The sequence below is a fragment of the Gracilinanus agilis genome, chromosome 1 (genome assembly GCF_016433145.1).
Source record: "Gracilinanus agilis isolate LMUSP501 chromosome 1, AgileGrace, whole genome shotgun sequence".
NCBI lineage: Eukaryota > Metazoa > Chordata > Mammalia > Didelphimorphia > Didelphidae > Gracilinanus > Gracilinanus agilis.
The window spans coordinates 290,525,892-290,551,465 of record NC_058130.1 but is presented as its reverse complement, the minus strand read 5'-3'; the positions used below and the strand labels follow the sequence as shown (position 1 = coordinate 290,551,465).

General features: G+C 38.3%; 1 protein-coding gene across 1 annotated transcript; it reads left to right on the top strand.

Annotated features, from left to right (window-relative positions):
- Positions 1 to 2,600: 2,600 nt before the first annotated feature.
- On the top strand, positions 2,601 to 7,749 carry TEX43 (testis expressed 43). Its single transcript, XM_044657623.1, has 3 exons — positions 2,601 to 2,692; positions 3,413 to 3,521; positions 7,540 to 7,749. Exons 1-3 carry the CDS (start codon positions 2,601 to 2,603, stop codon positions 7,747 to 7,749), a joined length of 411 nt encoding a protein of 136 aa, XP_044513558.1.
- The last annotated feature ends 17,825 nt before the right edge of the window (positions 7,750 to 25,574 follow it).

The window sequence follows — 25,574 nt, the reverse complement described above, 5'->3', positions numbered from 1 at the left end:
TCTTTCCAGGTTTTTCCAAAAGCATTCTGCTTGGGGCAGCTGGGTAGCTCAGTGGAGTGAGAGTCAGGCTTAGAGACAGGAGGTCCTAGGTTCAAACCTGGCCTCAGCCACTTCCCAGCTGTGTGACCCTGGGCAAGTCACTTGACCCCCATTGCCCACCCTTACCAATCTTCCACCTATGAGACAATACGCCGAAGTACAAGGGTTTAAAAAAAAGAGCATTCTGCTTGACATTTTTTATAGGACAATAGTATTTCATCAAGATCATATACCGCAACCTGTTTAGCTATTCCCCAATTGATGGGCATCCCCTCAATTTCCAGTTCTTTGCCACTACAGAAAAGCTACTATAGGTGACCATGCATAAGATTTGGACTCTATAGTCTCTATATAGGTCATTTCCCCCTCCCTCCCCTTTCCCACCTAAGTCTTCACATAGAAGAGGGTTTTAAAAATACTCACATTTTACTTTACTTGAACTGCTGCTGCTATTTGTTGCCACATATTTTGCCTCTTTCAACCCTTCTTAATAAACAACAGCATTTTGCTCTGTTGTTGAAAAGAAGGGATTATGGCCTCTGCTGGTTCTGCTGTAGAATGGTTGCCTAGACATGTTTTTGAATGGAGCATGCTGAGCTTGTCACTTTTGCTATGGCTTCCTCTTAAGCTTTATATGAAACTTCTCTGTGGGCATGGGACAAGAATGTAAATCCCTTTCTCCTAATAACTGCCTACCAAGACACACAATCATAAATAAACTCATCTTCCGAGGCAGCACTTTGAGGTTTTTTGTGAGCAAATTGTTCTATGAGGGATGTTTATTCCTGTTCTAGTCTCCTAAGTTTGTGAAGGTAGTTTCATATAATGTGGCATAATTAACACTGGAAAGAATTTGTTATAAAATTTGTATTCTTGCACATTTTGTAAATGAATCCCACTTCGGTAGAGTTTCTTTTGAGGGGGGAATAAAATGATTGAGACATTTATTTTAATAGATACAAGCAGTACTGCACACAGAAGGAAGACAGATTGTGGAAATTAACTGATTGTTGTGTTCTGATTTTTTTTCCATTTCTGTTATGTTTGGAAAATGAGTAAATGTGATATCTAAGGGGGAAAAAAGCTACTCTAAATATTTTGTGCATATAGGTCTTTCCCCTTTTGCTTTAATTTCTTTGGGATACAGGCATCATAGGATTTTGGAGCTAGAAGGGACCTTAGAGATGATCTGCTCCGATCCCTTCATTTTATTTTATTATTAAAACTCTTACCTTCTGTCTTAATACCAATTCTAAGACAGAAGAGTGGCAAGGGATAGGCAATTAGGGTTTAGTGACTTGTCCAGGATCACACAGCTAGGAAGTACCTGAGATCATGCCTAGTACTCTATCAACTATGCTCCTTAGCTGCCTGCAGTCCCTCCATTTAACAGAAAAGAAACTGAAGTGTAGATAGTTTTCCCTCAAAACTTGCTCCTCCTCCTATCTTACCTGTTTTCATTATTCTAGTTACCTTAGTTGGGAACTTTAGAGTCATCTTTGACTATTCTTTCCCCTTGTCTCCCATATCAAGCCAGTTGCCAAGTCCTGTCAATCCTAAACCTGCATTAATCTCTAGCATCTGTTTCTTTTTTCCCCTTCCCCACTGCTAGCAAACTAGTTTAAGTTTTCATTACCTCTTACATAGTCTATTTGAATAACATCTTAACTTCTTCTTGTCTCTAACTTTTCCTTCTGCAATCCCTTGCTACTAGAGAAATCTTAAATCATAAATCCATTCATATTATTCACACTGGAAAACTCTCAATGACTCTCCATTACTTATAAGATAAAATTAAAACTTCTTATCCTGGAATTTAAGGCCCCATACCATCTGGTTCCAACCAACCTCTCTTTTTGGCTTTATTTCACACAGTTTATGTAGATTAGAATTTATACCAGAGGCAGATTTAGGAAGACTTGAGTTGGAATTGGATCTCAGACACCTAGTGTCCTCAACTATAAAACAGGGATAATACCAGCACCTACTGCCCAGAGTTGTTGTGAGGAACAAACGAGATAATATTTGTAAAAACACATAGCACAATGATAGGAGTTCATGACTCTCAAGAGATTAGATGTGTAGTTGTTCTCTAATGTATTATTCCCACATTTCTATTTGTTTAAATCTTCTAAAAAGTCATTTTTTAGTTCCCCAACTAAAAACATACCTTTCTTTATATTTTTTCATGTCATTGTCAAATCACTATGCATTTATTGTATTTGAACTTGTATTAAAAATAAGAGTTATATTTGGGGGAGAGGGAAAGAACATGAAAAATGTAACTATGGGAAAATATACAAAATAAAATAAAAATAAAACAAAAAAAGAGTTATTCATGTAAATATCTTATTTCTCATCCCATCCTTGCTCTAAAAAGATGTCCTAGAACTTGGAACTCTACAATTCTATTACTATTGGACCAGATAAGAGTTGCTATGGAAATAGAAATTCCATTATCCTATAAAGAACTGTAGTTTCATCACAAGAAGAATTTTTCAGAAAGCAAAGATATTTCAAGTCATTCAGTGTTGGGACTCTGCTCCAGAGGACATCTAGTGATGGCCATGGCTTCCGATGAAGAAGCAAAAGAAGCTCAAGAAGCTCCTATGCCTTGCATTCCCTATGATAAAAAGGATGAACTTGAGAAATGGTGAGGAAATAAGGGAACTGTTAGAAGTAGGTTACCCTTTGACAGGAGAGAGAGGATATCTAACCCAGAAATTAGGGAACAACTTGATGGGCCTCTCTGGGCATCTTATACAGAAGGCATTTTGTTCTAAATTCTGAAGTAGCGTCAGAAATTATTCAAAGAATAACAGAAGCTGATTTTCTGAATTATAACAAAAGCGGGAGTAAGGCTTTTTTGTAATAAATTATAGCCTCCCTTGGAAAAGGGGAGGAATTATCTAAAGTTCTTTCAATTATGGGGCTTCTATATTTCACTGAGTCCATCAGTACTGTCTTTAGGAACTAAATTTTGTGGGATGGAATCTAGGACTCAAGGAAAATTACAATCTCCACTTCCTTCCTTTACGGCTCCTTCCTCTTAGGGGGAAAAGATAAAATTCATGTGGAGCAGGCCAATCTCATTTACTTTTCCTGGAGTGGGGAAGATAAAAGTTATATTGCATCTATTTATAGTATGCAAGAATCAGGTCTTTTTTTTTTTTTTCCTTAAGCACTTTCCAGAAGGGGCTCCTCATTTCTTTTTAAGTATCTTTCTTCCCACGTATCCCTGCCCCAACCTAGGTCATTTTAGTACCAGGCATGGCAAAATTCAGGTCCTTGACATCAGTTTCACTGAACTTTAGGGCTGATTTTAATGTATTCAATTATTTAGCTGTCTTTTTTCTCAATTTCTCTTCTCTAGGCCTAAACCCATCCATTTGCCAAGGTTTTCTTTAAAACAAGGATTAATTCCCAGGTTTTACACGATGAGCTGGAAACAAGACATGAAATTCAGGAGAGTGCATCTAAAGGTATTAGGACCAGGAATTTTATCTAATCCATGAATGTGTGTTGTACCCAAATTTTAATACCTAACCCAGGTTCTTGGCTGGAGGAAGAATCACACTGACAATGCAATAAGCAAGAAGAGGTTCATTCTTTACTAGCAATAATAGCTAGAGTCGCTAGGCAGAGAGGTGTGCCTGAACCAACCCCCTTGGAATTCTTAGTCAATGGTTTATATAGAAATGTTTGGGGAAGGGGGTTGGAACATACCTCATCAAGGCAGGGACAGAGAATCAGGAAGCACCTGAGGGCCATCCATCAAAGGGGTAAAGGGGGGGTGTTAGGGTCAGGGGTCAGAAAGCCTCTGGTAACTATCAAGGGGAGATGAGGAAGATATTTATGTCTTGGGAACTTTCTTGCCTGGAAGTTGATTTTAGGCCTGTCAGGGGAAGATGAGAAAGACTGTACTGGGAAACTTTTGAGGCTGGGGGTTTCAGGAGACTGAACAAGGTGGGGACCAGGAAGCAGCTTACTGAACAGTCTAGAAATAGTTCAGTAGCCTGTCAGGCTGATTTTTAAATCCAACATGTGAAATTTGCATACACACACATGCATATAAATATATAATATATACACACACATATATATATAGTTGTTATATACACATATAAGGGATATGTGTAGACAGACTTATTTATACATATTTCAATACTTGAATTTGTATGGAATCTAAGATGTATTCTCATATACAAGTATTTCAAAATTTAACTTGTATAAGTAGAAGGAAAGGGGAAAATTCAATTCAACAATGATTATTAAACACCTACTATGTGCTATGCACCAGGAGTACAAAGACAAAAATAAATGAGTTCTCGCTTCCTATGGAACTTAATACAAATTTAAAAGATAAGTAATTTGGGGACAGTGGGGAGGGAGAGGAACAGAGACAACTAACAACTAGGGAAAGATAAAGAAAGGTCTCCTATAAAATGGATCATAGTTCTAGAACTGAAAAAGGACCTCAGAGGCCACCTAATCTAATCTCCTAATCTTTATAGTTAAGGAAACTGAGGCATAGAGAGATTATGTGATTTGCTCAAGATCACACAGCTACTAAATATCAGAGATACAATTTGAACCCCAGCTCTGGTGGCATTTTAAGCAGAGCCTATAAGGGAGCTATGTGTTTTAAAGGGTGGAAGTGAGAATAAAGACTATTCTAGCTGTAGGGATAGATAGGTTGTGCAAAGATAGAGAAGAAGTAGAATGCCATTTATAAGAAACAGCAAGCAGGTCTGTTTGTCCAAAATGTAGAACTTCTAAAAGGAAATAATGTCAAATCATAGAGCAGAAAAGCACAGTGGAAAGATTTCAAGATCTTCGATTAAAAGCATGGATGTAAAGCTATGCTTCCTGTGTGACTTTGGGCAAGTGATTTAACCTCTCTGAGCTTGTTTTCTCCTCTGTAAAATGGATTTGATAATCTAAGTTCTAATAGGTTGGAAACAGAGGGGTTTGTATTTTATTTTAGCAGCAACAGAAAGTCTGAATAGGGGAGTAACACAGTTTAACCTATGTTTAAGGATATGCATTTAGCAGTTGTTTGGAGATAGGGAAGACTTAGGAGGCTACTTTTATAGTTCAGGTAATGAGGGTCTCAACATTAGGGTGGTGGCCATGTCAATTGAGGGAAGGGAATAGAAATGTTGTGGAAGGAGAATCAACAAAACTTAGCAACTAACTGGAAGTGTGGCCAGAGAGAGAGAGTTAAGAATGGACAGAATAACACCAAGTTTGTGGAGTAACTGGACAGATGGTGGTGCCCTAGCCACATACAGGGAAGTGAGAAAGATGGATGGGTTTTGGAGAAAAGATAAATTCTAGGAAGCTGTGTTTGGTGACAGAGGAAAGAGCATTGACTATGGGGTTAAAATAGCTTGGTTCAGAGTTTGCTTCTGATAACTGCTACCTGAATGACTTTGAACAATTCACATAACCTCTCTGGGCTCTAATTTACTCATCTACAAAATGAAAGGGGTAGGGGGCAGTTGGGTGGCTCAGTGGATTAAGAGCCAGGCCTTGAGATGGGAAGTCCTAGGTTCAAATCTGGATTCAGATACTTAGTTGTGTGACTCTGGGCAAGTCACTTACCCTCATCATGTAGCTTTTACCACTCTTTTACCTTGGAACCAATACATGATATTGATTCAAAGATGGAAGGTCAGGGTTTTAAGAATTAAAACAAAAATGAAAGAGGTTGTCAGCGTGGAATCTAGAAGGCCCCAAACATGTAGCCTATAAGATTCAAGGGCCCCCAGTTTAGTTAGCTTAAAGGTGAAAACTTCAAGTTTGATCTGGTCACATGACAGTTCCTCCCTGAAGGAAAACCCAAAATCAGGACTCTCAGACTAACAGCAGACCTTAAAGTAGTTTAACCAAAAATGGCTAATCCCCTCAGGTGTTAAGTATATCTCTTTTGTCCCAATAGTTTCTCCCCTTAGGTCAAAGTCCTTTACTAACAGAGTTCTTGGGTGGGCTTTTTCCCTTTTGTGTCTATTGTAAAGCAATAGCCTCTTCATTTTCCTTTGTTACCATTGTAAAGCCAATCAACTATCCCTCTCATCCTCAATCCCCATGTTCCCTTAAATAGGTATTTAAGCTTACCACTTTAAAGACTCTTTGGAGTTTTTCATAGAGCAGTGAGAATCCCAGAGCAAGCAGAGTCTAGGGGGGAACTCTGGTAGGGCTTGAGGTGCACAGCTCTGAGTGGAAGGCCTATTAATGCACACACTCCTCCTTAATAAAAAAATTTAAAAAGTGGTTTTTCTATTTAATAGTTCTGTGGTGTTGGTTTTTTTTTTTTTCAGTTTAAAGAGGGTGACTAGATGTTTTCTGAAATCCTCTGTAGGACTTGATCTTTGTTCCTTTGAACATATGGTTTTGAGATACCATTAAGCATTTAGTGGACAAATATAAATAAAGATGAGACACAACAGTTTGTTTTTTTTATAATTTTGTCCCTACACTGCAAAATCAAAGCCATTTGTGGTAAATGTTGCTTAAGACAGGTTCTTAGAATCAGAAGCAAGACTCATTTGTGTTGAGTACAATAGAGCAACTATATTTTTTTAGCCTGTTTTGTATATATTCTTTGGAAATAACCAAGAACTACCAAAGTAGTCAGAAAAACCCCTTTAATCAGGAATAGGGATAGGGTGCAAGTATTTGATCACTACACAGAGTCAAACTCTAAACACCATACTAAACCAAAGGCCCTGGGACTCTGGGAACCATACCCCTGGGAGAAGACACCATACTGGATGCCACGCCACCCCACCCCCAATACCAACTCCTCCCTGGGAGATAGCACCATGCTAAGTGCCAACTCAGAAGAGAAACCAATCTTTATATCCTTTTGGGAAGCCTACAGAGACCAACCACAAACAGATGTGTAAACCTCTTTGGAGTCTATAGCTATGGTATTAGGGAAGGGTCAGCTGTAACAAATCAAAGGCAAAGGTCAAACTGGGCTTCCTGAAAAGAAACTTTAATTTTTTATTTAATTAAAATTTTTAATTTAAACCCAATAGAGAAGCCTTAAAAGCAAACAAAAGTACTTAACATTTCACTATATATAAAACAGGGGTGCCTAGCACTGGGGTTTCTCAAAAGAGCAGTGGTAAACTGAGGCATCCAGATTTCGTGTTGACAGTACCATGGTAAATGTTATAATATATTTTCAGATAAAGATGGACAGTTCAGTCTGTTCAAATGCTTTACAAATTCTGATTTCTCATTTCATTTTCATTGAAAGGGTAATTTTAAAAAACCATGGAATTTCTTTTGCTTGACTATAATGTTTACATAGTCAAGTATAAGTTTTCTCTTTCTTCCTAAAATTCCAAATTTATGTTTTTAGAAACCTTTGATATATAAAACAAGTGGTCATTTATATAATATACAATACTTAATTNTAGAAACCTTTGATATATAAAACAAGTGGTCATTTATATAATATACAATACTTAATTTTTCTTTCCTTAGAATGCACAACTGAGTGGGATTCACTCAGGTCCTCTAGAAGAAAACTTGTTTCTGGATCACAGTGAAAGACTTTGCCATGGAGAAGATCGAGAAAGTGTTTTAAAGAAATTCTCATCCCACATAAAAATAGCTGATATGCCCTTACATTCTCCTCTCTCCAGGTTCCAGAGTACTGTCATTTCTCATGGATACAGGAGACAACAGATATGAAGAAAGGAGAATAAAGTTGTAAAGTGTTCAAAAGAGTTTGCTTTTTCTATCTTACTTTAATGTTTATTGATTTTTTATAATATCATAGTTATTGTTGTGTAATTGGAATCTTGTGCCTTTGAACTACATTACCCAGGGGGCAGCTGGGTAGTTCAGTGGATTGAGAGCCATGCCTAGAGATGGGAGGTCCTAGGTTTAAATCCGGCCTCAGACACTTCCCAGCTGTTTGACCCTGGGCAAGTCACATGACCCCCATTGCCTACCCTTACCAATCTTCCACCTATGAGTCAATACACAGAAGTTAAGGGTTTAAAATAATAAAAAAAAAAATCTGAACTACATTACCCAGGAGCTCATTCATTTCCTGGTGTTGTGTCACTTCCTGTGCCTTCCTTCCACTTTTTTTTTAAACATTTATTAATATTCATTTTTAACATGGTTACATGATTCATGCTCCTACTTTCCCCGCTCTGCCCCCCCCCCCCCCCCATGGCCAATACACATTTCCACTGGTTTTAACATGTGTCATTGATCAAGACCTATTACCAAATTGATGTTAGTTGCATTGGTGTGATAGTTTTGAGTCTATATCCCCAATCATGTCCACCTCAACCCATGCGTTCAAGCAGTTGTTTTTCTTATATGTTTCCTCTCCTGCAGGCCTTCCTCTGAATTTGGGTAGTGTTCTTTGCCATAAATCCCTCAGAGCTGTCCTGTGTCATTGCATTGCTGCTGGTACAGGAGTCCATTACAATCGATTTTACCATAGTATATCAGTCTCTGTGTTCTTCTGGCTCTGCTCCTTTCACTCTGCATCAGTTCCTGGAGGTCTTTCCAGTTCACATGGAATTCCTCCAGTTTATTATTCCTTTGAGCACAATAGTATTCTATCACCAGCATATACCACAGTTTGTTCAGCCATTCCCCCATTGAAGGACATACCCTCCTTTTCCAGTTCTTTGCCACCACAAAAAGAGCAGCTATAAATATTTTCATACAAGTCTGTTTATCTATGATCTCTTTGGGGTACAAATCCAACAATGGTATGGCTGGATCAAAGGGTAGGCATTCTTTTATAGCCCTTTGAGCATAGCTCCAAATTGCCAGCCAGAATGGTTGGATCAGTTCACAGCTCCACCAGTAATGCATCAATGTCCCAATTTTGCCACATCCCCTCCAGCATTCATTACTCTCCCCTTCTTTGATTTTAGCCAATCTGCTAGGTGTGAGATAATACTTCAGAGTTGTTTTGATTTGCATTTCTCTAATTATTAGAGATTTAGAATACTTTCTCATGTGCTTATTGATAGTTTTGATTTCTTTACCTGAAAATTGCCTATTCATGTCTCTTGTCCATTTATCAATTGGGGAATGGCTTGATTTTTTATACAATTGATTTAACTCCTTATATATTTGAGTAATTAGACCCCTGTCAGAGTTTTTTTGTTATAATGATTTTTTCCCAATTTGTTGTTTCCCTCCTGATTTTGACTACATTGTTTTTGTTTGTACAAAAGCTTTTTAGTTTAATATAATCAAAACCATTTAATTTACATTTTGTAATTTTCTCTAACTCTTGCTTGGTTTTAAAATCTTTCCTTTCCCAGAGATCTGACAGGTATACTATTTTGTGTTCACTTAACTTATTTATAGTTTCCCCCTTTATATTCAAGTCATTCACCCATTCTGAATTTATCTTGGTGTAGGGTGTGAGATGTTGATTGTAAGAGGAGAATTTAGGTATTTTATAGATATATATTTAAAGTGTGGCCAGCCAGGAATCAACAATTCAGGTTGATTCTGTAATTAAATCAAACCCAAGTCAGCATCGGGTTAAGGCAGTTTATTTACAACTAGGAAGGTAAAGGTATGGGAATAAAGAGAAAGGGAGAGGCTAGTCCAGGCCTGCAGAGGCCTGGAGGAGAGAGAAGGTTAAAAGGCTAAATAAATTAGGCTGCAAGTCACAAGGCCTAGTAACCAGATAGGCTAATGCCTACTTAAGGCAGAGTTTGGAAGCAGCCTAGGTAGGCCAAGGAAGTCAGCCTAACTTACCCATGTGACAATACAGACTGCAAGTGGTCTGTGGTCTCAGGAGATCCTTCAGCACCAAGTTCAAGGCGGGAACTGCCTCCACAGGAAGTAACCAACATACTTAAAGAGATAGTGTCTTTCCTCACTTCCTGTGGGTCCACCTCTAATTCAAGTGGACAAATGGCAGTCTCTACACTGATTTTGGACTGCCCAAAGGGCAGACCTTAGTTCTTGATTTGTTACTTATTGTCACGTGTGGGTAACTCATCTCCCCACCCCATTAAGGGAGGTGAGGATTACATCAATTTTATGCCTAGGATGGGTAGAATTTTGACTATGAATCGGCTAGAGTTAATTCCATTTACACATGATCTAAACCTAATCTCTCCCATATTGTTTTCCAAATTTCCCAGCAGTTTTTGTCAAATAGTGGATTCATGTCCCAAAAGTTGGGCTCTTTGGGTTTATCATTCACTGTCTTGCTGATGTCATTAACCCCATGTCTATTCCACTGATCCTCCCTTCAGTCTCTCAACCAGTACCATATTGTTTTGATGACTTCTGCTTTATAGTATAGTTTAATATCTGGTACTGCTAGGCTCCCTTCCTTCACATTTTCTTTTCATTATTTCCCTTGATTTTCTTGATCTTTTGTTATTCCAAATGAAATTTGTTATAGTTTTTCCTAATTCAGTAAAGAAGTTTTTTGGTAGTTTGATAGGTATGGCACTAAATAGGTAAATTAATTTGGGTAGAATGGTCATTTTTATTATGTTAGCTCGTCCTACCCATGAGCAATCAATGTTTTTCCAATTGTTTAGATCTAGTTTTAATCATTTGGAAAGTGTTTTGTAGTTGTTTTCATATAATTCCTATGTTTGTTTTGGTAGATAGATTCCTAAGTATTTTATATTATCTAGGGTGATTTTAAATGGTGTTTCTCTTTCTACCTCTTGCTGCTGTGATGTGTTGGAAATATATAGAAATGCTGATGATTTATGTGCATTTATTTTGTATCCTGCCACTTTGCTAAAGTTGTTGATTATTTCTACAAGCTTCTTAGTTGATTCTCTAGGATTTTTTAAGTAGACCATCATATCATCTGCAAAGAGTGATAGCTTAGTCTCCTCATTGCCTATTTTGATACCTTCAATTTCTTTTTCTTCTCTAATTGCTACTGCTAGTGTTTCTAGTACAATGTTAAATAATAGAGGAGATAATGGGCATCCTTGTTTCACTCCTGATCTTATTGGGAAGGCTTCTAATTTATCCCCATTGCATATGATGCTTGTTGATGGTTTTAGGTATATACTGTTTATTATTCTTAGGAAAGGTCCTTCTATTCCTGTACTTTCCAGTGTTTTTAATAGGAATGGATGCTGTATTTTGTCAAAGGCTTTTTGAGCATCTATTGAGATAATCATGTGATTTTTGTTTGTTAGTTTGTTGATATGGTCAATTATGTGGATGGTTTCCCTAATGTTGAACCATCCTTGCATTCCTGGTATAAATCCCACCTGATCATGGTGGATGATCTTCTTAATTACTTGCTGGAGTCTCTTTGCTAGTATTCTATTTAAGATTTTTGCATCTATGTTCATTAGGGAGATTGGTCTGTAGTTTTCTTTCTCTGTTTTTGATCTACCTGGCTTTGGAATCAGTACCATATTTGTGTCATAAAAGGAATTTGGTAGGACTCCTTCTTTGCTTATCATATCAAATAATTTGTATAGTATTGGGATTAGTTGCTCTTTAAATGTCTGATAGAATTAGCTTGTGAATCCATCAGGTCCTGGTGATTTTTTCTTAGGGAGTTCTTTGATGTCTTGTTCAATTTCTATTTCTGATATGGGATTATTTAGGTATTCTATTTCTTCTGCTGTTAATCTAGGAAATTTATATTTTTGTAAATATTCATCCATATCTCTTAAATTGTTATATTTATTGCCATATAATTGGTTGAAATAGGTTTTGATGATTGCCTTAATTTCCCCTTCTTTAGAGGTGAGTTCTCCCTTTTCATCTTTCATACTGTCAATTTGGTTTTCTTCTTTCCTTTTTTTTATTAGATTGACTAGTACTTTGTCTATTTTATCTGTTTTTTCAAAATACCAGCTTCTAGTCTTATTTATTAATTCAATAGTTCTTTTACTTTCAATTTTATTAATTTCTCCCTTGATTTTTAGTATTTCTAATTTAGTTTTCATCTGGGGATTTTTAATTTGCTCGCTTTCTAGTTTTTTGAGTTGCATGCCCAATTCATTAATCTCTGCCCTCCCTAATTTGTTAATATATGCACTCAAGGATATAAATTTCCCCCTGAGTACTGCCTTGGCTGCATCCCACAGAGTTTGGTAGGATGTCTCATCATTGTCATTCTCTTCAATGAAATTGTTGATTGTTTCTATGATTTCTTCTTTGACAAATTGGTTTTGGAGAATCATATTGTTTAATTTCCAATTGGTTTTTGATTTGCCTGTCCAGGTGCCCTTACTAATTATTATTTTTATTGCATTATGATCTGAGAAGGTTACATTCAGTATTTCTGCTCTTTTGCATTTGTTTGCAATGTTTCTATGCCCTATTACATGGTCAATCTTTGTGAATGTACCATGTGCAGCTGAAAAGAAGGTGTATTCCTTTTTGTCCCTATTTATTTTTCTCCACATGTCCATTAAATCTAATTTTTCTAGGACTTCATTGACCTCTCTTACCTCTTTCTTATTTATATTTTGGTTTGATTTATCTAGATCTGAAAGAGGAATATTTAGATCTCCCACTAGTATGGTTTTACTATCTATTTCCTTCTTGAGCTCTGCCAGTTTCTCCTTTATGAATTTGGATGCTATGCCACTTGGTGCATACATATTGAGCAGTGTTATTTCCTCATTGTTTATACTGCCTTTAATCAGGATGTAATGACCTTCTCTGTCTTTTTTAATCGTATCTATTTTTACTTTGGCTTTGTCAGAAATCATAATAGCCACTCCTGCCTTCTTTTTCTCATTTGATGCCCAAAAGATTTTGCTCAAACCCTGAACCTTAAACTTGTGTATGTCCACCCGCCTCATATGTGTTTCTTGTAGACAACATATGGTAGGATTTTGGTTTCTAATTCACTCTGCTATTTGCTTCTGTTTTATGAGCGAGTTCATCCCATTCACATTCAGAATTATAATTATCAGTTGTGCATTCACTGACATTTTTGTATCATCCCCTAGCCCTACCTCTTCTTCTTACCCTATTTTCTTTTAAACCAGTGGTTTGCTTTGAGCTGGTATCCCTTATCCCCTCCCTTGATTGACTTCACTTTCTGCCCCCTTCCTTGTTATTCCCCTCTTTTTGTTTTTTAAAGGACCTAATGAATTCCCTCCCCCTTCTTCTCCCCTCCCTTTTTTGACCTCCCCACTCCTCTGCTCCCTTTGGTTTAACCCTTCTGACTTTCTCAGTAGGGTTAGATAGAGTTTTTTATCTGAATGGATAATAAAGCTACTCTTCCCTCTCCAGATTGATTGCACTGAGAGTAAGGTTTGATTATTACCTCTTAATGCTCTCTTCCTCTCCTTCTTATGGTAGTATTTATCCCCTCCCCTTCCCATGCCTTCTTTGTGTGTAATAGAATATCCTATCTTTCTTATTTACTCAGATTTTTCTTGGTATCCCCTATTATTCTTCCCCTTTTTCCCCCCATGTCATCTTAGACCATTTAGTATCCTGTCCTCTCCCTATGAATTATTCTTCTGGTTGCTATAATAGTGAATAGAGTTCACTAAAGAGAATTATACATAGCATTTCTCCACCTAATAATACAGATAATTAGTTCATATTTACGCCCTTAAAGAGAAATGTTTAAAAGATTTTGAGTTTTCTTTCTTTTCCCCTCTGTTTCTTATTTACCTTTTCATGTTTCTCTTGATTTTTGTGGTTGGATATCAAACTTTCCATTTAGTCCTGGTCTATTTTGTGCAAAAACTTGGAAATCTTCAATTTTGTTAAATCTCCATACTTTCCCCTGGAAGTATATAGTCAATTTCGATGGGTAGTTGATCCGTGGCTGAAGGCCCAGCTCTCTTGCCTTTCTGAATATTGTATTCCACGCCTTGCGGTCTTTTAGCATGGAGGCTGCCAGATCCTGTGTGATCCTTATTGGTGCTCCTTGATATTTGAATTGTCTCTTTCTGGCTTCTTGTAAGATTTTTTTCTTTTACTTCGAAGCTCTTGAATTTGGCTATTATAATCCTGGGTGTTGTCTTTTCTGGGTCTAGTGTAGAGGGTGATCTATGGATCCTTTTAATGTCTGTATTGCCCTCTTGTTGTAGAACTTCAGGGCAATTTTGCTGAATAATTTCTTTTAGTATGGAGTCCAAGTTTCTATTAATTTCTGCTTTTTCTGGGAGACCAATGATTCTCAAATTGTCTCTTCTAGACCTGTTTTCTTGGTCTGTCACTTTCTCATTGAGATATTTCATGTTTCCTTCTATTTTATCAGTCTTTTGACTTTGTTTTATTTGTTCTTGCTGTCTTGAGAGATCATTGGCTTCTTATTGCTCAATTCTAGCCTTTAGCGACTGGTTTTCCTTTTCAATCTGGTCATTTCTGGTTTTCAATTTGGTTATCAGTTCATTTGATTTCTGAGCCTCACTTTCCCATTGTGAAATTCTGCCTTTTAAACTGTTATTTTCTTGCCAGATCTCTTCCATCTTTCTCATCATCTCAGATTTGAACTCTTCAATATCTTGTGACCAGTTTTCATTATTTTGGGAAGGTTTCAATATGATTGCTTGTTTGTCTCCTCTGTTGTCTGGATTTTCTCTGTGTAAAAGTTGTCGAGTGTTGCAGAGTTTTTCTTGATAATCTTTCTCTTCTGGGGTTCCCAATTTTGGCTTGCCATTGTTGTTAGCCCAGCGCCTTCTCAGCTTTATCCTCACATTCAGGGTCTGTCTGCGCTCTCTAGGCTCCGGAGGCTTCAGGTCTCTTTTTTCTCTGGGTAGAGCCTCCTGGTAGTCCCTGGTCTGCCCCTCTGCTCGAGGCTCCTTCAGCAGTCTCAGGGCACTGCTTCCACAGCCATGCTCCTGTCTGCACAGGGTCCCCACTCGAGGTCCAAGCCTGCGCTCAAGATCCTTGTCCTTGCCTAGGGCAATGCCTTCACCAGTGCAGGCGCTCAGGAAAGTCTGTGTGCGTTCTTTAGCCTCTTGGGGTCCCAAGTCTTGCTGCTCTCAGGAACAAGCCCTGGAGCTGCCAGTGACTTAATGGGTGCCCCAAACCTGCTTTAACTCTTGTGCATTGGCCTTGGCGTTGTATGTGGTGTGGGGGTGGGAGAGGGGGGAGGGGCTTCTTCCTCTCACGTTTTAGTGAGAGCTGTTTCACTCCTTTATAGCGTGGAAATGCCCTATTCCACGTACCTTCAATGCTGCGCGCTGTTGTGGGGTGCCTTCCTTCGTCTGGATTCGTTTTTATGTACCCTTGAGGAGTCCTGTATGCTACAGTTAGGAGAGATCAAGCAGCTGCTCCTTACTCTGCCGCCATCTTAACAGGAAGTCCCTTCCTTCCACTTTTACGTGGACCAATGGCAGCTTTAACTTTGCTGCAGACTTCCCAGGGGGAAATCAGTTGTTTTTAATTTGTTACTCCCTAGTGCATATGGGTCATAGACCTCCCCCCTATACTTAAGGATTAAGTGGGGGTGTATACATTGCTGGTGGCTAAAATCTAAACAATAAATAGGGGAGAGTTAATCCCATCTTCACAATTGCCCCTGTGATCATTTGGGAGACTAATCTCCCCAATTTATCATTTAACATAATCATCTTGTACCTCTAAAAATCTAACTACAGGTACATACAAAATTACACTTTCTAAGAGGAAACTACAATAGTTAGGGATAAGAGGCTCTTTCCTTCCTGTGAGGGCTTGGATGGCACAGGCCATTTTGAGCATGTAGATTAGCCATGGGTACGTATTTTTATTTTGTTCATAGGGTCAACTAGGCCTAGTGTTACATCTACTCATATCAATCCACTTCTCAAAAGCCTCTAGAACCTTCCTATTTCCTAGTGAATAAAATCCAAACCCATTAGACTAATGCTCCCAACTCACTTCTACCCCTTAATTCACCCCTAACTGATTCCTACAAGCAACCTATCCTAATTTAACTTCATCCTCTTCTTCCAAATATTTGTTAGAGGAGCAGTGGACAAAGTGCTGGGCCTGTAGTGAGGAAGACCTCATTTCAAATTCAGTCTCAGATATTTACTAGCTGAGTGACTCTGAGCAAGTCAGTTGTTTGCCTCAGTTTCTTCAACTATCAAATGGGAATTATAATAGCTTTGACCACACAGAGTTGTGAGAGAAATACACCTAAGTTTGTAGGAGGGTCTCTCCCCACAAATGGATGACTTAAACTCTGTTCAATTCAGAAGTAAAAAAGAATTTTATTTGAAGAAATGTTTTTTGGTGGCATAATAGCCTAATAGTTGGCAGAATAGTCTGGGGGCTAATCAGGTTGCCTTAGGGCTGATGGATAAGCTCAGGGGCTAGTAAAGTAGCCTCTCTGGAACTGAAAGAATGGCTGCTCTTCAAGTGTGGAGTAGCAGCTCCAGGTGTGGAGTAGCAGCTTACCTGTTCTGTGGATCAGGGTTGGGGGCTAGTCATCAATCATTCCAGAGAAATCTTCACCTGTCTTGAAAATCCTGGAAAACAGGCATGGCCAAATTCAGGTGGAAATATGTTTTGGAGTTTAACATGTACATCATAGAGAATAAGGGGCATGTACAGATTTGGGGGACCCTTCTGGAATACCAGAGTTCCCAGAGTGCAGGTTCCTCATTCCCTCATTGTCCACATTGTCATCATTTGTCAGTATGGCAGAAGTCTCCCTGCCCACCTGGTGTGAACATGGAGGGTGGGGATAAGGCACATTGGAGGACCACTACAGGTAATTAATTATGTCTTACAATTCTGAACTGTTAACTTGGGAAAAGACACAGAACTATTAAATAATTATAAAAACCAAGTCTTTAATCAGGAGAGGAATAGTGTTTACAGTGTACTCTACACAGAGTCATATGCCCCAAACCACAGAGCTGAAGGCTCTGTCACTCTGGCAACAGTAACCCTGGGAGAAATCACCCCACTAGATGATAGCTCTGAAGGACAATAGAATTTGGGGAACTTATATACCTCTTGGGGAACTGGAGTATGGTTGATTGGCTTTACAATGGCTACAAAGAAATGAGAAGTACAAGGCAGGATTATCAGGGAAAGGCAGATGCCTTACAATGGCCACAAAAGGGAAAGATCTAGCAAAGGGCTGGGCTACCTGAGAAAGGACTTTGAGCAAAGGGAGGAAATTACCAGGACAAAAGGGTACTTAACATCTGATTAGGTGCTTTGGCTTTGCCCCACCTAACTGGAACCACCAAGTACTCTAAGTTCTGAGTCTGGAATCCTTTGACTTAAGTGCCATCTCCTTTCTGAGCCTTTCCTCTCCCTCCCAACTATCAGTGCCATTCTTTCTTAAGGTTATTTTCTTTTAACTCTGTATTTTTTATATTCCCATTTTCTACACAGTGCCTTTTCATTTAGTAAGAACTTAATAAGTGCTGAGTAGTCCATATTTTCAATTCTGTTAATATTTTCATTGCAATTTTATGTGTTTCTTTCATCTGGATCAAAGTCACTGCATATTTGTCTCCTTATTTGGGGGGTATGTTTCAGATTTTTTAGCTACTAAAGATCTTATAATTTTTATTTTTTATTTTTTTAATTTTTAAACCCTTAACTTCTGTGTATTGACTTATAGGTGGAAGAGTGGTAAGGGTAGGCAATGGGGGTCAAGTGACTTGCCCAGAGTCACACAGCTGAGAAGTGTCTGAGGCCAGATTTGAACCTAGGACCTCCCGTCTCTAGGCCTGGCTCTCAATCCACCGAGCTACCGAGCTGCCCCTAAGATCTTATAATTTTGTAAAGTATTTAACTTGGCAACTTGTTGTTAAAGGAATAATTTATAAGTTATTCTGGATAGTATAATCATTTTTATTGTAAATTTGTTGTAATCATGATCACATTATCTTTCCTATTAAAATTCTGCTGTTTTGTAAGTACTATAGGTAGGATTGATAGTTACATATTAATGAGTTTTAGTATAATATTTATTCTGAAAGAATTTACCTCTTGCTTTTGGGCTTCATTCCTAAGCAGGTTTTGGCTCTCAATAGGTCAGGGATTTCCTAAGGTCATTAACTCTGTGATTAGATCAGGAGGACTTGGTGGAAAAACAATTTTTCTGATACATTCTGGCTACTTCTTAATACTCTATGCCCATGTTGGTGAACCTATGGCAGGCATGCCAGAGGGAACTGCTCCCCTCTCCCTCTCCACATGTGCCTGAGAACATTTCTCATATGTCCAACCCCTCTGCCCAGCAACCCAATGGGAGCATTTCCTCCCTCTCCTGTCTGGGGTAAGGGGGCAGCTCACATGTGGTGTGAGGGTGCAGTTTGGGCACTTGGTCTCTAAAAGGTTTGCCATCACTGCTTTATGCAGTTCCCTAAATCTTGCAGAGGAGGGTGCTCATCTGCCTAGGTAGAGAGAATTTCCTTCTTGGGAATAATGAAATCCCAGGTCTGGATGTACAGTGTATATAAAACTTATGTAACAGTATTTGATGTAGGGAAATACATACTTAACAATAAAAAACTTTAATGTTAATGGATTTCTGCATACAACATAATGAATCTATTTAATTTTTATTTTTTTCATATTTAACATAGTATTTCCAACAAACAACCTGTCTATGCCTCCTTCTGAAATGCACCTTCAATACATGTACAAAAAGCTTTGGACAAAGTACAACACTATTTTATGCTAAAAACCTACAAAGTATAGGTATAGAAGGATCTTTTTTTCTTTTTAATTTTTTAAAAACTTAGAATATTTTTCCATGCTTACATGACTCATGATTTCCCCCCATACTTCCTCCCCACTCCTGGAGCTGACAAACAATTCCACTGGGTTATACATGTGTAATTGTTCAAAGCCCATTTCCATGTTATTCATATTTGCAATAGAGTGAGCTTTTAACATCAAAACACTAATCATACCCATATCGAACTACGTGATCGATCATATGTTTTTTTTCTGTGTTTCTACTCCCATAATCCTTTCTCTGGGTGTGGATAGCCTTCTTTCTCATAAGTTCCACTGGATTGTCCTGGGTCTTTGCATTTCTGAGTAGAAAAGTCTATTACATCCTATTATGCCATGATGTATCAGTCTCTGTGTACAATGTTCTCCTGGTTCTGCTCCTTTTGCTCTGCAGCAATTCCTGGAGGTCTTTCCAGTTCACATTGAAATAAATAGGTTCCCAGACTGATATTATTAGGGTACCCAGAGGTAAAGTGGTTTACCTCTACTTCAGTGAAGCAAGGCTGCTTGCTGCCTCACTCACTGGGACCAGTGCGCTTTAAGGCCTCAAAGACAGGTTGGTAAAAACAGGAACAAGGGTTTATTTCAAACAGCAAAGAAGTATGAAGGGAGGATTAATAAATAGGATTCCCTACTTTTAAGGGACTCTCACCAACCTCCCCCTACTAAAACTCCCACAAGGGAATTGCTTAGGTTTCTTCTCTGCTACCTAGAGACCCTAGCCTGGCTTTGGCTAAGATTCCCCAAACCTAGCTAGCTACACTTGAAGCTAATTAATCCCCCTGAGTGGGTTTATAAGATGACACAGTATCTTATGGATGACTCCTAGTATGACTCCTAGTATCTTCAGGGTGAACTCTTTTATAGCTGAGTTCAAACCAAGTTGGGCCTGGCTGGAGTTAGTCTCAGGCCACTACCAACACTGCCTGTGCTTAGCTCAGGCTCACTGTTCACAGATATTCTTTGGGCAAATCATTCTCAACAGACAGGACTTCACAGCAGACAGGAACTCTTCAAATTTACATTCAAAATAGGGTTTCTCCAAGTCAGAAACAAACAGAGATAAGGTAGCTTAGCTCTCCTCAGCTCCAGGGGACGGGAAGTCAAAACCTCCAGTCAGCTCAAGAGATGGGAAGCTCCAAGTGCTGAGCAATTGGTGGTGCTCCTCTTATCCTCCTCTCTGTGTTCCAGAATCTGTTGTCATTTAGTTCCTGGCATGTGGCTAGGTCCAGCCTCTGCAAAACCGTTTCTCTCTCTCAATATCATTTCTATCTTAACAACATGGAATTCCTCCAGTTCATTATTCCTTTCAGCACAATAATATTCCATCACCATCAGATACCACAATTTATTCAGCCATTCCCCAACCAATGGACACCCCCTGATTTTCCTTTTTTTTTTTTTTGTCACCACAAACAAAATGTGATTATAAATATTTTTGTACAAGTATTTTTCCTTATTATCTCTTTGGGGGTACAAACCTAACAGTAGTATGGCTGGGTCAAAGGGTAGGCATTTTTTTAAAGCCCTTTGCTCATAGTTTCAAATTGCCCTCCAGAATGGTTGGCCCAATTCACAACTCCACCGCATTAGTGTCCCAGTTTTGCCACATCCGCTCCAACATTTATCACCTTGCTGCCATATTAGCCAGTCTGATAGGTGTTGTGATAATGAGATTAAATCTACCCTGCCCATTTTTAGATCTAATCACCAAAAATGTAAATACTCCACTCAATTCTCAAGTGTGGAAGTCTGTAACCCACGTGTGCAAGAGTGGGTGACAAATCAGAATTGACTGACTGCCCCCTGGCAGTCCTAAGCAAAGCGTTTGTTGTGATTGGACATGTAAACTAGAAGGAAGGCACAGGAAGTAATGAGAGAAATGGCCTGGATAAATTGAAAGAACTTCAAGGATTGGCCTGGAAGTGAACCTGGAGGAGCTCTGGCTAGGACCTTGGACTTGGTAAGACTGTTCTTAAATCTCTCCCTTAGAACCACACGTGGTAGTGGAAAAAGGCTGACTCCTTAGATTCCCTGGAGGTACTAGGAAAACCCTTGTTAATTGACTTTTAGGTTCTCTGGCTGGGACCTCTGGAGCTCTGCCTGAGTAAAGCCAGGGATTGAGCACATAGTCTAGTTTATTAAGCTAGATCTCTTACTCCACCCACTTCTCATCTCTCTACTTCCACTCTCTCCTATATTTTATAAATAAATTACTAAAAATCATTTTGAAATTGATATTAATTCAATTCTTGGCAACTACCCCTTTAAATATTTAGTCCAACCAAAACCCTAATTTTTCCTCTTTACAGTGTAAGGTGGTACGTCAGAGTTGCTTTAATTTGCATTTCTCTAATCAGGAGGAATTTAGAACACTTTTTCATTTGCTTATTGATAGTTTTGATTTCATCATGTGAAAACTGCTTATTTGTGTCCCTTGACCATTTGTCAATTGGGGAATGGCTTGATAAAATTCCAACTTCTAAAGGAAGCCTTTCCCTATCTCCTTTATCTTAGTGCCTTCCTTCTATTGACTATTTACAATTTATTCTGTATATAGTTTATTTGTACACAATTGTTTTATATTCTCTCCCCCATTAACTTATGTAGCTTCTTAGGAACAGGGATTGTTTTCTGTCTTTCTTTATATCCCTAGAACTTTTCACAATTCCTAGTACATAGTAGGAGCTTAATAAATGTTTAATGAAAACTGAGCATACCCTTTGATCCAGTTAATGCTGTTATTAGGTCTAAACACCAAAGAGATAAGAGAAAGGGAAAAGGGCCAATTTGTTAAAAAAGTTTTATAGCAGCTCTTTTTGGACTAGCAAATAACTGGAAATTGAGGGGTGTCTGTTGGGGAATGGATGAACTAATCATGGTATCAAAATATGATAAAATACCATTGTGTTATAAAGAATGATCTCAGAAAAATTTGGAAAGACCTCCATGAACTGATGTAGACTGAGGTGAGCAGAACCAGGAGAACACAGTACATAGTAACAGCAATACTATACCATGATCAGCTGTGAAGTACTCAACAATACAATAATCTAAGACCATTCTGATGGACTTATAACAAAGAAGGCTACTTCCAGAGAAATAACTAATGGAGTTTAAATGCAGATTGGATGCATACTATTTTTCACTTTATTTGTCCATGTTTGTTTGTCCCTCAATTTGATTTTGGTTTTATATAAGTATTCTTTCATAATGTGACAAATAAGGAAATATATTTTGCAAGATCATACATGCAGAACCCAGATCAAATTGCTCATCATCTCAGGGAGTAGGGAGGGAAAAAATGGAGAGAGGGAGACAATTTGGATATTATTATTTGAAAAAACATATGTAAAAATTGTTATGACATGTAATTAAGAAAATAAAATACTGAATTAAAAAACTACCTTGTTTTTCACACAAAAAATGTTTAATGACTATTGTACATGAAATTTTAAATTCTATATAAAATTTGTTTTATATTATGTAATCTCTTCTGTTTATGAACTGATCATGAACCTTCCAACTATCCATAGAAATGAAAGGTGTCCTCTAATTTGTTGTGATATAACCTATGTCCAGGTCATGTAACTATTTCTAGCTTACCTTGGTATAGGATATTAGGTGTTGGTCTGCACCTAATTTATTATAAACTGATGTCTAGTTCTTTTTTCTGAAATATATATACATAAACATTTATAACTATCCTTCTCACTGACTCCACTGAACCAACAGCAAAAACAAAAAACACCACCAAAAATAACTTCATTATAAATATCCATAGTCTAGTAAAAACAAATTGCCACATTAACCATGTCCAATAATATTAACTTCATCACTTTTCTGGCAGGAAACTGTGAACCCTTTCAATGAGTATTCACCCCTCCAGAAGATGTGAACTTGTTTCCACAAACACTGCCTCCTGAGCAGTGCTAGACTATTTGGAAGCTGTGATTGGCCTCTGCGAAGAGGGGAGGAAACAATAAGCCACTATAAAAGACCCTGAATTTCTGAGGCTGGAGAGTGAACTCCAAGAATAGAGTTGACTCCAAGAAAGGAAGTTGGCTTCAAGAAGAAGGTTGGCTCAAAGAATAAAGTTGGCCTCAGGAGTCACCTTGAGCTCAAATTATTGTCTTGACAGGCCTCTTGGAGGGAACTTGGGTGAGTGGAGAGTTGGCTTTCCCTTCTGTCTTCTGGAGAGAGTTTAATTCTGGTTGAAGGTTAACAAGTCCTGGCTTAGCCAAGCACTGGAACAACATTTAGTTAGATAGGTTAATGTCTTCTCTACCCTTTTGTATTCCTCTGTTTTCACTCTTTCCACCTCTTTTGTAAATAAAAGATTTATAATTTTCATATATTTAGCCAAACCATTAATTTTAACACTTATAGGTTCTTACCATTAAACCATGTTAACATTTTCTTCATTTGTACCCTCCTCCCATGACTGGATGAAGGATAATGCTATCATTTGTGTAAATAGTATTAGCTCGATCCCATTAATAGTCAAAAATCTACCCAACCCAGGCGTGCTAATGATGTCACTCCCACCTCCCTTAGTGGGGAGGGGAGACGAGTTACCCACACGTGACAATAAGTAACAAATCAAGAATAAGGGACTGCCCTTTGGGCAGTCCAAATCAATGTAGAAACTGCCATTTGTCCATTTGAATTAGAGGTGGACCACAGGAAGTGATGAAAGACACTATCTCTTTAAGTAAGTTAGTGAACTTCCTGTGGGGGCAGTTGCCGTCTGGAACTGGAAGAAGAAGCATCTCCTGAGACCACAGACAGATTACACTCTGTATTGTCACGTGGGTAAGTTAGGCTGGCTTCCTTGGCCTAGTTGGCCAATTCTAAACTCTGCCTATCCGGCTGTTGGGCCTTGCGGCTTACAGCTTCATTTATTTAGACTTCTAACCTCCCTCTTCTCTTTATCCCTACTCACCTTCCTGATTGTAAATAAACTCCTCAACCCGATGCTGACTTGGGTCTGATTTAATTACGGAATCAACCTGAATTGTTGATTCCTGGCGGCCACATAATTTTAATATATAAATATAATAACTAAATTTTAATTCTTACACATTCAAGTCCATACACAAGTAGAACAAGGAAAGGTCATTGGCTGTTTTGGATGTTGGATCTATTGCCAGCTCCATCAGAGCTCTGCATTGTCATGGACAACAATTCCAGTACATATGATTGAAACTGCCATGTATTTCACCTCACGAAAGTCATATATTGCCTTAAAAGCCCCTTTTGCTTTCGTGATATGTCACCTAAATAATGACAGGTGGACTCCATTTAACTGACCACAACATCTATCATTGGTCTTTGAGAAATCCGAAGATTTGAAAATGTTCGTTGATTTTAATATGTCTTTTAAGGTAATTTTTAGATATTTGGGAACCTCTGACTTGTGTGTGAAAAGAGGTAGGAGTCCTTTGAGTAGTAGATATGCATGACACTGTGAAGTGAAGTGCAATCTCACTATTCCATTCCCTATCACAACATTTATTTGTGAAGCTCAATAACCTAAAGGATAGGACACATAAACATATATCTTTTGCAATTGTCGCTACTTCATTTCAGCTGAAGGTAGATTTCCCATGAGGTTTGGTGACACCTGAGCAATTCTATGTTTGTAACTCTTCAGCTCATTCTTCCCTTCCCCAAGGATGATATGAGAGTTTTGGTTTGGCCCATCAGTGTCTGTGCATAATAATTTTATTGGCCGGGTAGACAAGTCCACAGCTAGGAATCTGGGCTTTTGGCATTCGAGGAATAAGAGACAGACCTAATTAAGTAGCTACTTCATCTGCAGCAGAGAGAATTTTCTGGGCTGCTGTTCCTACTTTTGGAATGATGGCAGTAATAGCTTCTATTTGAAATATCTCTGCTGAGGTTGAGTAATTGGCTGAGGTCATACTATCTCCTGAATTTCTAAGGCTATCTCATTCCTCCAAGAGGAGACTGATTCCTTAGAAAAGACTAAGGAATACAAAACTGGCTAGCTCTCGATATACTTACAGCTTTTTCAGGGTGATTGTACTCTTATTAATCTTATGATCACATAAGTAGATCATTACATATGTCCACAAACTTCAAAGGATTTTGAATGACACTTGGCAGATTGCTTTAAGAGACCCATAGAACATCTGATGGTGCATGGTGGAACCTCTCATGGCTACAGGGAACGGGTTTGTTGGCAACTGTAGCCAAATGGACATTTTTAATCCTGGGAATTTTTCAGAATTTGCCTTAGTTGTTGTATTAAGTGGATTGAGAGTCAGGTCCAGAGAAGGGAGGTCCTAGGTTCAAATCTGACCTCAGACACTTCCTAGCTGTGTGATCCTGGGCAAGTCACTTAACCCCCATTGCCTAGCCCTTACCACTGTTTTGCCTTGGAACCAATACATTATACTGATTCCAAGACAGAAGGTAAGGGTTTAAAAAAAAAGAAAGAAAAGCTTAAGCCAAGCTTTTACCAGAAGAAAAAATTATGTACACTCCTACTGAAGATCATGGTCATGCTAGGGAGACAATAGCTTTTTAAGGGATCACTCCAATTTTTTTTTTTATGCTTTTGTTTGAACATACAATCTTGCAACTAGAAATTGTAGAATCAAAGTTTTGGGGGCAAAAGGAAACAGAGAAAGAACAACTGATTCAGAATGCAGTGGTCTCTGTACTACCAATAGTGGACAGGACTATTGTACAACCTGGAGAGGGGGTGGTGCATGTCAAAACATACAAGGCATTCACTCCTAGTGATATGGAGGTTTTAAAACGCCATTTTCCTAGATTCTACGAAAAGCCTTACAAAAGTTTAAAAGAATTAAAGTGGGTGTTCACACTTTTTAACCCTA

Excerpts from the sequence above, each read along its gene's own strand:
- TEX43 (XM_044657623.1), top strand. The coding sequence starts at position 2,601 with ATGGCCATGGCTTCCGATGAAGAAGCAAAAGAAGCTCAAGAAGCTCCT. Across the intron at positions 2,693-3,412 it reads AAGGATGAACTTGAGAAATG|GCCTAAACCCATCCATTTGC; the intron begins GTGAGGAAATAA and ends TCTCTTCTCTAG. Across the intron at positions 3,522-7,539 it reads TCAGGAGAGTGCATCTAAAG|AATGCACAACTGAGTGGGAT; the intron begins GTATTAGGACCA and ends TTCTTTCCTTAG.